Genomic DNA, 13,624 nt, shown 5'->3' on the forward strand with positions numbered 1-13,624 from the left:
GGGGCATTATATTAAACAATTCTAACTGCTGACTTACAACTCAAATAAAGAATTGAAGGAAGTACAGGAAGATGGTTTAATGTTAAATCTAGTGTCAGACAAGGATATACATTATTCCCTCTGTTATTCATTATCTATATATATCATATTATGAAGGAAAGTGGTATTAAACCTGATATCAAAATTGGAGGTGTTAATTTCAGCTCTTTGTGTTATGCAGATGATGGTTATACTTCAAAATAAATTCTCTACAAGTATCCAAGATTCCCTGACTAATTTGAATAACTGTTGTAATAGATATGGTATGAAGGTCAGCAATAACAAGACAAAGATAATGAAAATAGGCAGAAGCATTGAAAATATAAATTGCATCATTAATTTAAAACCTATAGAACAAGTAAAACATTTCAGCTACTTAGGCACAATTTTTTTAATGAAGATGGTAAATTAAATATGGAAATAGAAAACAGAATCAACAAAGCTGGTATGATAGGAAGTCAACTGAATAAATTTATATGGAATAAGAGAGAAATTAAGCAAAACACTAAATTAGCTATGACAGTGTCCAAACCAATTTTAACTTTATGGATCTGAGAGTTGGGTTCAAAGTAAAACACTTGACCAAAGACTAGAGACCACAGACATGAGTCCTAAGAAAGATTATGGGCATGAACAGATGGTATCAATGGCAATATCATATTAAAAATGAGGGTATTAGGAAAGAACTTGACATTGTTAGCATCCAGGAATGTGTTAGCAGAGCTAATTTCAGGTGGTATAATCTCTTAAACAGAATTGGAGAGGAAAGATTAGCAAAACATGTGTTCTCTGCCAGATTGGCAGGAAAAAGACCCAGAGGAAGACCAAGATATAGGTGAACTGATACAGTAAAAAGTGCCTTAGAAGATAGAAATATAAGATCTGATAACATTAGAGTCTTCACAGGTAATAGACTGATTTGGAGGAAAATTGTGAATAGGAAGTTAGTAATGATGTAAGTTTTTCATGTAGTAGTATCATATCCTGTACACTCCTGAGGCTACATGTCGGGAATTTGATGATGATGAAAGAGGATGCCAAAGACCAAGATGGTTGGACCAGATTAAAAATATCACTCGACTTAGGAGTTGGCCACTGTTGCAACTAAAGACAGAAAGAAATGAACAGACATTGTGGCTAGAGTCATGAGTCCTCAGAAATGAGGAGACTGAGCAAGAAGAAGAATCATCCTTCCTTTGTTCACTAATCCAAGTTGTTTATACATTTCTTCATCACTACCCTCCACATTCCTTGGCCAATAGCAGCATCCAACTAAATATCTCATCCTGTCAACCTCCACCTCACATCACACTGCCCCATAATCAATGCTACTATTTCCTCTCTTTCATGTCTACCTTATGCGGACATAATTCACCTGCTATCATCTGCACACTCCCCTTCCTTTCTATCCTCGTGAATGAATTAGGATTCATTTTCTTAGAAACTGATTATGATAACTTTTTCGATATCTGGGGTATGTTTAATACTATAGTATGCAAGGATATTTTAGTAGTGGGATTTGCATTGTTTCTGGTATGTTTTTGTTTGTGCTTTTTCTTTGAGGTGAAAAGTAAATAGTCAGGTATGGGAATATTACAATCTCAATAATGATCAATTAAAAAAAAAAGTATAAATTATTCAATTTTTAAATGACTTAAAATGATTTAAATTTAAAAATCAAGAATCTATTTGGACAGTAAAACAATGCATTCTTACCTCTCTCCAGGTATATCACTGCTTGTAATACTTGATGATTCAGATTCTACACTGTGAAAACTGTTGTATTTTCCTTCCTCATGCCATTCTCTCTTTGTAGGAGGCTGCTGTTCAGATGTATCACCTATTCAGACAACAATTTTGTTAATTTTTATATTTCCTAACTCTCAGGAATAAAAAGAATAATTTGTTATAGTGCATATCCTTTATAATAGCTGATGCTAGATTTTGGCTGGAAATTCTTTTGTAATTTGCTGTAGTAAATGAGCTCAGTATAATGGTCTGCATTAGTGAGAGAACTGTATTGCTGTCAGAGGTTCTTCTTTTGAATGTGAATTTTTAACAAAGTCTGGTGATTAGCAAGCAGTTCATTCAAAATGATTTGCCTAAACACAGAATTGATAATTATTAGTTCTCTTACTAAACTGTCAGCATAGAATATAACATATTAGATAGATTATAATTGTGACCTTTATAATCCTGTGTTATGAATCCCATGTGATATAGTGCAATAAATACTTAAGAGAACTTTTTAAAGGCATTTGCACGGTTAAAAAAAAATATTTCTCCTACATTCACTTCATCAAAGCAAACTCTTGGTCAGTACATAAAAGTAAAGGGCCTTTTGGTTCTTTATTTTAGTAATTACTTTTACGCACCAACTGAGAGTTCCTTATGAAAAATACATTTCTCTGACATTTCAAATTCCTTGTCTCGGTCAGTGCATAAAAGTAAAGAGCCTTTTGTCTCTTTAATTACTTTTACTAAAATAAGTGACATATATATATATATATATATAAAACAGGATAGGACTGAAATAGATGAATAGTGAAATTAAACAGGAAGTGAAAAAAAAAGATGCTATTAGAAAGCTATTGGGCCAGTGAATGTGAAATATGGCCTCTTCCAGTAGTCATCCTTCCCTTCTTGAGATGTAGCCCGTTTCCACCAAAGGGGCTCTGGCATCAGTAAGCATTCATACTGTAAAAGGATTATCTTCCTAGTTGGAGGAAATGCTAATTTGACTACTAGGTGATAAGTGATCTTCATGCCTGGTAAAACACCACCACCTTGCTTATTAGGAACCTGAAGTGGCTGTTGCCATGTTTGGTTTCCAGAGCAGAGTTCTGATTTCTATCCTCTTTCCCTCAATATCTTTCAACATGCAGAATGGGTGATACCCCTCAAAGGCATGCCATACATATTGTAGAGATCGAGCCTACTCCATCTTTGAAAGTATAGCAGTAAAGCAGTTCCACTAATTGACCACTGCCAGATGATGTTACAAGAAGAAACTAGTAGGCAACACATTTAGGAGGCTTCTCAGGTGGTGCATCTCATTACCATCTACACTGGCAGGTTGCAGCTGGAGAGAGACTGGATGCTCTTTAAATAAGAGTCTATCTCCACTCACTATATGTTCTCTTACTCTTTTTCTCTTCATCTTTGTAATACAGGCATAAGAATAAATCTAAATATAGTATTACTGTGGTTAAATTACATAACAAACTTGCCTAAAAAAATTTCCCCAAAAAAATTTAAAAACAAAAAAGGTTGCAATAAAAAAAAAAAAACATTTCTGCCACATTCACTTCACCAACATTCGCGATATAAACATTAACTTAAATTATGTGTATCATCACCTACAGACATCCAAACTCAATCTCCTGTGTTTGAATGAATCCTCAACAGTACAACAACTGCAGTCCATCTTAAATGTCCAAAGTACACCATGTGTGATTCCTTCTGTCACAGGTGTGACACAAGGAATCACACATGGTGTAGTTTGTCAGTCATTCAGAACTCTTTAACTTCTTATCAATGAAGCTTTATTTCATACTCAATCTCCTGTGTTTGAATGAATCCTCAACAGCACAACAACTGCAGTCCATCTTAAATGTCCAAACTACACCATGCGTGATTCCTTCTGTCACAGGTGTGACACAAGGAATCACACATGGTGTAGTTTGTCAGTCATTCAGAACTCTTTAACTTCTTATCAATGAAGCTTTATTTCATACAATCCAAATTCACAAACAGCACTGTAGTCTTCCAGTATTGCTTGGCAGAGGAAGCCTAATCTTAAATCTCACCTTTTTGACCTTCTGTGGCTTAAGATTTCTCTGCTTCGTGATATCTCATTCATCTGCTGGCTCTATCATTACCCCAGTTCTGAACATCACTCAGACTTTTTTAACTTCTAATCAATGAAGCTTTATTTCAACAATCCATATTCACAAACAGCATTGTAGTCTTCTTTTGTGACTTTAATGTCCACAATTCTAACTAGTTCCATTTTTTCATTTCTGCTAACCAAGCTGGAGAAGAAGCAAAGATTTGCAGTATCTGATGATTTAAAACAAATCATTCATTTCCCAATCAAAATCCCCAACAATCTTCTCCACTTACAAAACCTGGATGATTTCTTAATCAGTTCTCCTTCCAGGAACACTGCTGAGGTGAGATGACTGCTCCTGGTGATCATTCAAATGTGACTCATACAAATTAATTTCTTGCAGAACTTCCTTCCCATAACCATTCACAATCTTGTGTATTTTGGCACTACAAAAATGCCAAGTAAACACGTTTCTGTGATCATCATCACCAAGTCATGGTCAGGCTTGGCTGACCATGTCTTGGATACAACCCACAGGATCTCATGGAAAAAAAACCACCATGCTCCACCACAGCAAATTCAAAAAAGAGAGACTATTCTTAGAATCAGCAGCAGCTCTCAGGAACCAACCAAATCTCAACAAATATGGTGGTTGCATTAAGCTTCCTAAGATTTGGGAAACACTTATCACCAAAGGTCCCACTTTACATTCCAGGCTACCTACAACCGCCCTTAGAGGGCGCTCCACCTAGATAGGACTTCACCCACGTGGTTGGGCTTAGTATTGTGTGTTATTTGTTTTTGATGTTACATTAGTTTTTTTGTAATCCCTGAAGATGTATCATTTTTTACTCCTGGTAAGATTACTGTTTTTGTTCTTCAGATTCAGATACTTGTTGTAATGTTGATACAGAAATTATTTGTGTTGGAACAGAGGCTTTCATTCCTAAGAGTATTCAAGATTCCCAACCAATATCTAAGCCATAGTTTTCCAAAAAGTGTATCAGGACAGTCCAAGAAAAGAAAATTTATTGTAAGTAGCTTGGGACAAAATCCAACTTTATTTACCACACTGAAGCCACAATACTTGCTAAAAGGGCTTAATCTGAGTATGATATGGCTAAATGTAAAAACTTGCCTATTAATGGCAGTTATGCATTACGGTCACTTGCGAAAGTTGTTGGGGACAACTTTTGTCCATCTGTGCTTCTACTTCTTACTTGCCCCAAATTGTAGCATTGCAATATTACCTAAAGATAAGGCTGACCTCCTCATCATTCTTCTCATTCAACTACTTGATAAATGAAAGCAAATCATCTTCTTCTTTACTAGAAACACTGCACTGCATTACTTCTTGTAGAAAAATTTATATGTTGGTTACATGACTACATTTTTTCAGGAAATGACAACGTATACTAAAATATTAATTAAAGAACTTTAACCAATACCTTGCTATATTTTGGCAATGCTACGTTGCCATCTTCTGGGAACATAAAACTATGATATGTGCACACAGGCACTACCAGTAAGCAAATGAGGCTGATGAAGGGAACTGAAGTTTGTCCTAGAGTCCTAAAGGTGCCCTCTAGCAGGCTAAATTGGGTTGTCTCGGCTGTTGGGCTGATGTCCTTAGGATGCAAGCTTCCCAAATTTGGGGCAGTCTCATGCATTAAAGCTCTAAAAAACTTCCCAAACCTCAACAAATTTGGGTGCATGAGACTGCCCGAAATTTGGGAAGCTTGCATCCCAAGGACATCAGCAAAACAGCCAAGAAAATCCAATTTAGCCCATAGGGGGCACCTTTAGAACTCTAGGACCAACTTCAGTTGCCTTCATCAGCCTCATTTGCTCATTGTTAGTGCCTGCGTGTGCATATTATAGTTTTATGTTCCCAGAAGATGGCAACGTAACATTGCTGAAATATAGGAAGGTATGGATTAAAGTTTTTTAATTAATATTTTTGTATGCGTTGTAATTTCCTGAAAAATTTAAAGTCATGCATTGCATTACATATACAGTCAATTCCAAAAATAAAGAAAAAAAAGTGAGTTATTGATCTACTGCTCTCGTCTCCACTCAGTGCTGTCTAAAGTAATGGAGAATGTCATCAATAGTCAACTTCTTCAAAACATGTAGAAATGTCAACTAATCAGCAACTACAGGTTCATGGACAATTCATCGTGGGGAAAATTCATTGAGAGGAAAATTTATTGCAGGGAAAATTTATCACAGGAAAAATCATCGCAGAAAAAATTCGCTGGAAGTATTATCCGCTAGAAAATTGAAGTCATTTGGGTTTAACATGTGTTATGTAAAGGTATGAGATATTTGACAGTCAATTGTATGAGAGATACCGCAAACTCTGATGTCAGTATAGTATTGGTTTAGTTTTTTTTTAAAATTTACTGTTGAAAATGGCTGGAAAAATATATCAACAGGATAATCATCAGACTGAAGAGATTCAGTGATGTTACTCGAGTCCGATGATGAGAATGACAGAGTCGAATGCGAAAGTGATATTTGATAGTAAATTGTATCTGAGATATACTGCGAACTCCGATGTCAGTATAATACTGGTTTACTTGTTGTTTTTTTGTTTGTTTCTTTTTTTCAATAATTTCTAGATTGTAACTGAAAATAAATAAACCATCGTGTATTATATTTGTAGTGTTTTTTTTTTAAGTTGTATCACATTTCCGCACATACTAGTAACGAATGTATCTCTCAGATACACGCAACCTAAGCTGCAATTTTTTTGACTGCGAGACCTCTGCAGGGTTAACCTCCCAACTGGCCAGGATGTTTATATGGGTCCAGCAAATCCTGGATAAGAGTCAGACCACCTGTTGAAAAAACATGGATATCGAGTGCATTTGACTGTCATATCCATTAGAAGGTGTGATAATCCTTCACGCTGACAAGAACACGTAACCAGATTACCTTGTGTACGTAGATACTTTCAGTTACCTATTGCCAGAAACGCAGTTGCTTGCTGTTTGCTCGGTAACTAGAATCTAAATTACATTACCTACAAGTTACATTTATTTTTGCTACATGTTTTATCGTATAATTATAGTTTTTAATGCCAGTGCAAATAAGAGATCCTTTCATATTTCTTAACGTAAGACTGTATCACTCTGAAGAACAATGCCACTATCATTTTTTAAATTTTTTTTTTGTCTGTAATTATCTTAGTTGCCAATACATTTTATTCTCCCAGAACTTGATTCAAGATAATTATTTTTGTCAAACAATTATTTTATAAATTCATAAAAATCCAAATATTAAAATAAATACAGCTTCCATCTGTTACAAATTGTTTTCTTTATTTTTTATTTAAAAAAAAAAATTTTTTTTTCACATATATCTGCAATGAATTTTCCCCACAATTAAATTTCCAGCAATGAATAGTCTCCACGCTGAATTGTCAGCAATGAACTGTCTGGACACACAGCTACAAATATGGATTTTGCCAGTCAAGATCCACAGCAGATATCTCAGCCTTCATCACCTACCTCTGGACGTGGAATGGTTTGTAGAAACCTATGCTGTTACATTTCCAAGACATTGGAGGGTTTGCCATTGAGGACTGCAGCAAATTGTCATCTTATGGTCTGCTTTCCTCTCTCTGTAATTTGATTACCAGTTGCTCTCTCTCTCTCTTCAGATTTTCCTATCAATGTAGGCATTCCTCTTGGCTCTATTATTTCACCCACTCTCTTTAACATGTATAAATAATCTTCTTCGCTGACCACAAACACTGTTCACAGTTTAGCTGATAATTTCACTCTGCTAATAGGACAAATCTTGTAGTGCTCAAACATCTCAAACTTCAAGATTGTCTACAATAAGTATCCTAAACAGTGATCACTGCACATTTCTTGCAATGGGAAAATAATCTGGTCACCTTCATTGCTTCAAAAACAAACTTTTTTTTTCTTGAAAAAAAAAAAAAAGTGAGGGTCAGATCTCTCTCTTCTCAGACTGACTCTTACTCCTAGTCATTCCTAATATAATCACACCCCTTCTGCAGCATCCCAGCTTCCAGAAAACTTGGCATCCTCTTGAGCTCAAAGCATTAATTTTCATTTCATCTTTCCAGTTATTTACTCTACACAAATCTCAAATCCATTCAACCTTGGAATACTGCCATTTGGGATGGTGATGCACATAAGACTTCTGTAAACATTTTTGATGCTGTTATGAAGAGTGCAGCTCAGTTAACTAATGATCCCTCTTACACACACTCATTTTAAGCCAATGTCTCTCATCTACTGATACTTCCAGCTGCCTAATGTTCTTTTACAATTGAACTATTGATTCACCAAACTACTACTTTCAGTTGTCTTTTATTCCATCCATTTCAGTTCTGAGGAGCAGTTTCCCAATAAAGATTTCAACCTCAAGCTCTTCAAGAGAATATCAACAGATTACTTTGCTCTTGACCCATGCCCACATACAACATTTATTTGCTAATACAGTAGATGTTCGTAGCCTCTCATGTGAAAGTAATAAAAAAAGAAAAAGTGGAAAATAGGAAATAGTAGCAAGAAGGATATAAACTCTAAACTCTTTTTTTTCTTTACAAGTATAGTATGGAAACAGAATCAGAAAATGAAAGAAAACTTATGAAGTTGTTGTTATAGTAGTTAAGAAAACACCAAAGCAACCAAGGGTACGAAAAAACAGGATGACAGCACCTCCACATTGGAGTAACCAACTCAGCTTCAGCAGACAAGCCAATATATGTTTCAGTTCAGTGATGCAAAATTACATAAGCAAAGTGGTTTTCTGATCCAGCATTATTTCAAAGCTGAATGTTTGCAGGAATACATTCCTCAGCATCCGCAAGTTACCTTAGTGGACTACTTAAAAGACATAAGAGCTGTCCAAGAGTTTATATATTCACCTTTTATTAGTCCATTCTGATAAGGTTTCACTGGCCTAACAGCTGTTTTGAACTGGTTGGTTCTCTTCAGAGACAAGGCAGAAGACTTAAGAGAGCAAGAACTCTTGCTCAGTACTAAGGAACTTGAAATCAGAGAAATGTATCTTTTGTAAACGAACTCTAGGTCAGTACATAAAAGTAAAGAGCCTTTTTGCTCTTTATTTTAGTAATTACTTTTACGTACTAAGTGAGAGTTCCTTACAAAAAAAAATACATTTCAAGTTCCTTGTCTCAGTCAGTGCATAAAAGTAAAGAGCACTTTTGCTCTTTATTTTAGAAATTACTTTTACTAAAAGAAGTGACAATGAAGTGACTAGATGTAGAAAAATTATTTCACTTTTCAATACTTTTTTTTCAGAATATTTCATAAAAGGTCAAAATTATTTCAAAAAGATGGAAGAGAAATGGTTAATGAATGAAAGTATTTGTAATTTTTGTTGTAATATTCATCTTATCACAAGACTGTAAGAATTACAGAGGAATAAAGTTGATGTCCCACAGAATGAAACTCCTAGAAAGGGTTCTTGATGGAAGATTGAGGAAGGAGGTGGAGATTGCAAAGGAGCAATTTGGCTTCATGCCTGGTTGATCAACGACAGATGCTATCTTTGTGTTATGGCAGATGATGGAAAAGTTTCGAGAGAAACAACGGAAGCTATATCTGGTGTTTATCGATGTGGAGAAAGCGTAACATAGAGTGCCAAGGCAAGAAGTCTGGAGGTGTCTGAGGAAGAAGAAGGTACCAGAGAAATATGTCAGGTTGGTGCAGGAGATTCTCCAGAAATGTGAAGACAAGAGTTCGGACCTACCTGGGACAAACAGAAGGTTTTCAAGTGACAGTTGGCTAGCATCAAGGGTCAGCATTAACTCTGTTCCTGTTTAATATTGTGATGGGATGGTGACAGAGGAGGTGAGAGATGTGCCTTGGACAATGTTGTATGCAGATGATATCTTGCTGCGTGCAGATTCAAGAGAAGTGGCAGCTAAACTGGAAAGATGGAGGAAACTACTGGAAGAGAGAGGTATGAGACTGAGTAGAAGTAAGACAGTATATGTGTTGTAAAGTGGACGGCAGCCAGGAGACAGATTTGGAAGGAAATGTCATCAGGAAAATGAGGGACCTTTAGATACTTAGGTTCAACAGTGGAAGAGGATGGAGAGGCTGAGAAGGAAGTGGGATGCAGGATACAAGCGGGATGGACCAACTGGAGAGAGATGGCTGCAGTGCTATGCGATAAGAGAGTGCTGATCAACCTGAAAGCCAAAATTTATAGGACAGCAGTGAGACCAGCTATGACGCATGCTATGGAAACTGTGGCCCTGAAGAAAAATAACATCAGCAGGATGGGGGTAGCAGAGATGAAAATGCTTAGGTGGATGTGCAGTGTGACCAGAAAGGATCGTCTGAGAAATGACTATGTGAGGGGAACGGTGAAAGTTACGAACTTAGGAGCGAAGATACAGGAGGCAAGGTCGAGATGGTTTGGTCATGTGAAGGAAGGAGGATGAATATGTGGGAAGAAGGTCATGCGGATGGATGTGCATGGAAGGAGGAAGTACAGGCGGCCAAAGAAGAAATGGAGGGAGCTGGTGGAAGAGGACTTGAGGATGAAGAACTTGGATGTGGTTACAAGCCCAAGACAGGAGGATGTGGAGGATACTTACTAAAAACAGCGACCCTGCTTAAGTGGAACAAGCTGCAGAAGAAGAGATTCATCTTATCATTCATCCAAAATTCCATCATTATCAGTAAAGTGGATATGAACAAAAAGCAACAGTAGCCTAAGTACAGAATCTTGCAACTCATAGTAAGTCCTTTCTCCTCTTACACACCACTCCACATACTAATCTATAATGCCTTCTAACATTAAATTAAAGATGCCAAGAAATTATATTCTTGGTTTCATCCTTTATCCAAGTGTCAGGAAACAAAGTTTGCGCACGAAGCCACTTCATGACTGGGCTACTTGTATATAGATGCTAATGACCTCGCATTGATTTCCTTAGTATCCCATAATGTAATGCACATGTCCTTAACCAAGTTGAATTATAATGTTTATGTGTGACTGTGTCATTGTGCTTGAGTCATAGTCATATTAATCATACAGTGATATTACTATATTACATTTGTAAAACGAAACATAATCAGATGTAAAATAATGAATAATGTTGTATTCACTGCAGTCAATAAATATTTTAATTCATAATAAAATTTGATTATTACTGGAGATGTTAATCTCATCTCTTTGCTTTATGCAGACGATGTTATACTTCTTGTCATGTTGTACTATCATTTTTTATTTTCTTTATGATCTTTCTGAGCAATAAATACAAAATGTTATATTCAGGCAATGACAATCAAGGAAAAGAAGGAGTAGCCATAGTATTCAACACAAAATACGAGGCAAATATTCTTAAATGGCAGTCAGTCTCGAGTAGAGTAATGTGGACAAATATGAGAATGGGGAACTGGACAATGAGACTTATTTGTGCCTATGGTCCCACAGAAGGATCTACTAAGGTAGAAGAGGGATGAATTTTTTGAGGCTTTAGAAAAAGCAACTGACACAATGAAAAAGGAAAAGTTGGTCCCTGTTGGGGATCTAAATAGCAGAGTAAGAAATGATTGTGAGACATAAAATTTGGAGAAAAGAGCAAAGCTAATAATAATGGCAAATATCTATTGGATTTCTGCTCAGGACATGGACTGGTTATTACTAACACCATGTTCCAACATAAAAATGTGCACAAATTCACATGGAGAGAAGAGGCAAGGAATAAGAAAAGTCTCATTGATTATGTTATTGTTGATAGCAATGTTTTCTCCCTGGTGCAGGACACCAGAGTGTACAGAGGATTTGAAATTGGAAGTGATCACTATTTAGTTTTGAGCAGGATAAAATTGAATTTCATATCAAAAGAATGATTATTATTATTATTATTATTATTATTAAACAAGACCTCATGGAGTCAAAGACTCATCTAGGAGGTCCTTTTATCTCACACACATCTCATCATACAGCGTCTTAAGCACTTTCAAACTCCTTGCAGACACCACACTCTCAAGGCAAGGCATTCCAATCATTCACAACTCTGCACGAAAAAAACCTGCCTCTCACTCCCCTACTCACACCCTCTTTATACAGTTTCCAGGGATGACCTCTGGTTCTCCCCTGATCTCCCACTATTCTCTGTAGAACTTCTCCACCATTGATCCTATAACAACCCCTTACCAACTTGTAGGTCTCTATCATATCTCCCCTCTTCCTTCTCTCCAATAAACTCTGCAAATTACATCTTTTCAATCTTTCCTCATACTCGACATTCCAGAGGTTAGAAACTACCTTAGTCAGTCGCCTTTGGACCCTTTCCAACATCTCTTCATCCTTCTGAAAACCAGGTGACCAAATCTGGGCACAATAGTCCATGTGTGGCCTAATCAAAGCCTTATACAATGGAACAAGAATCTCCCTACTTCTACACGTCAATGTCCTCCGCATCATTCCCAGAAGTCTTTGTGTTGTCTTCACAATTTTGGCGATGTGTCCCCTAAATTTTAGATCCTTATCCACTATCACCCCCAGATCTCTTATTTCCTCTACTTCGAACAATACATTCTCACCAAGCATAAATTCTGCATCCCATCTTTGTTTTCCAAATTTTAAAACCTTACATTTTGCAACATTGAACTCACATCCCCATTTGCTTGCCCAATCACTCAATTTATTCAAGTCTTCTTGCAAGGCCACAACATCTTCACTACTCTTTATGGTTCGTCCCAACTTTGCATCATCTGCAAACAATTGAATATCTCCATCCAAATCTTCGCTAATATCATTAATATACAAGTTAAATAGTAATGGTCCTAAAACAGATCCCTGAGGCACTCCACTAGTGACTTTCCTTTTCCTGGATATTGCACCCCCATACACAACTTGTTAATACCTATCAGATAGCCAGTCTCCAATCCAATGCACTAATCTAATATCCAACCCCATCTGCTCTAGTTTGACTGTCAACTTATCATGAGGTACTCTATCAAAAGCTTTTGCGAAATCCAAGTATATTACTGTGTATCATTCTCCTCTGTCCAAGGAAGCAGTCACTTTATTGTAATAAGTAAGTAGATTACTAAAACACAACCTCCCTTTAGCAAATCCATGCTGTCCATCAAAGATTATACCATTGTTGTCAACCCAACTCTGGATCCTAGTTCTCACAAGCTTCCCAACAACTTAACCACAACACCTGACACACAGATAGGCCTATAGTTTGATGATTGAGTTCGATCACCTCCTTTATGAAGTAGGCACAATTAGGGACTTGACAAAGTGCAAGACTCGTATTAAAAAAATATGTCAAGGCAGGTGTCAACTCTCTGGCACATTCCTTCAGAATATGTGGTGATATATTATCAAGTCCCACAGCCTTATTTACATCTAGTTTACTCAATTCCCCAAACACCTCTTGCTCACTTACAGTCAGTCTCTCCTCCCCATCATCAACTGCTCTTAATCTCTCCATGAAGTCACATTCACAAGATTGAAAGATCTTCATGAACTGCTCATTAAGTATCTCCACCACACATTCTGCAACAGCTGTCTTTATACCATTTCCTCCAATCAATGTCATCCTTCCATAATCATTCTTTCTTTTGCTGGCTACATATCGAAAGAACTCCCTAGGATTCTTTTTAGCTTCATTAGCTAACTGCTGTTCATACCTCTCTTTCGCTACTCTCACCAACCAAGTCACCCTCCTTGCCTGGTCTTTGTAGACCTCATGAAATTGGTTACTTCCACTTC

At 36.7% G+C, this 13,624-nt stretch overlaps 1 protein-coding gene across 4 annotated transcripts in view; it reads right to left on the reverse strand.

Annotated features, from left to right (window-relative positions):
* The window catches only part of LOC150094086 (uncharacterized), a 608,624-nt gene that overhangs the window by 166,398 nt on the left and 428,602 nt on the right, over positions 1 to 13,624 (reverse strand). For all 4 annotated transcript variants that reach the window (XM_090413217.1, XM_090413213.1, XM_090413214.1 and 1 more), the window contains one exon: positions 1,756 to 1,879. In XM_090413217.1, coding sequence (XP_090269343.1) covers positions 1,756 to 1,879 — 124 coding nt within the window. The remainder of the gene's footprint in view (positions 1 to 1,755; positions 1,880 to 13,624) is intronic.

The sequence above is a fragment of the Typopeltis vanoorti genome, chromosome 23, assembly GCF_054136105.1.
Source record: "Typopeltis vanoorti isolate ZY-2024b chromosome 23, IOZ_Tvanoo_1.0, whole genome shotgun sequence".
Taxonomy (NCBI): Eukaryota; Metazoa; Arthropoda; class Arachnida; order Uropygi; family Thelyphonidae; genus Typopeltis; species Typopeltis vanoorti.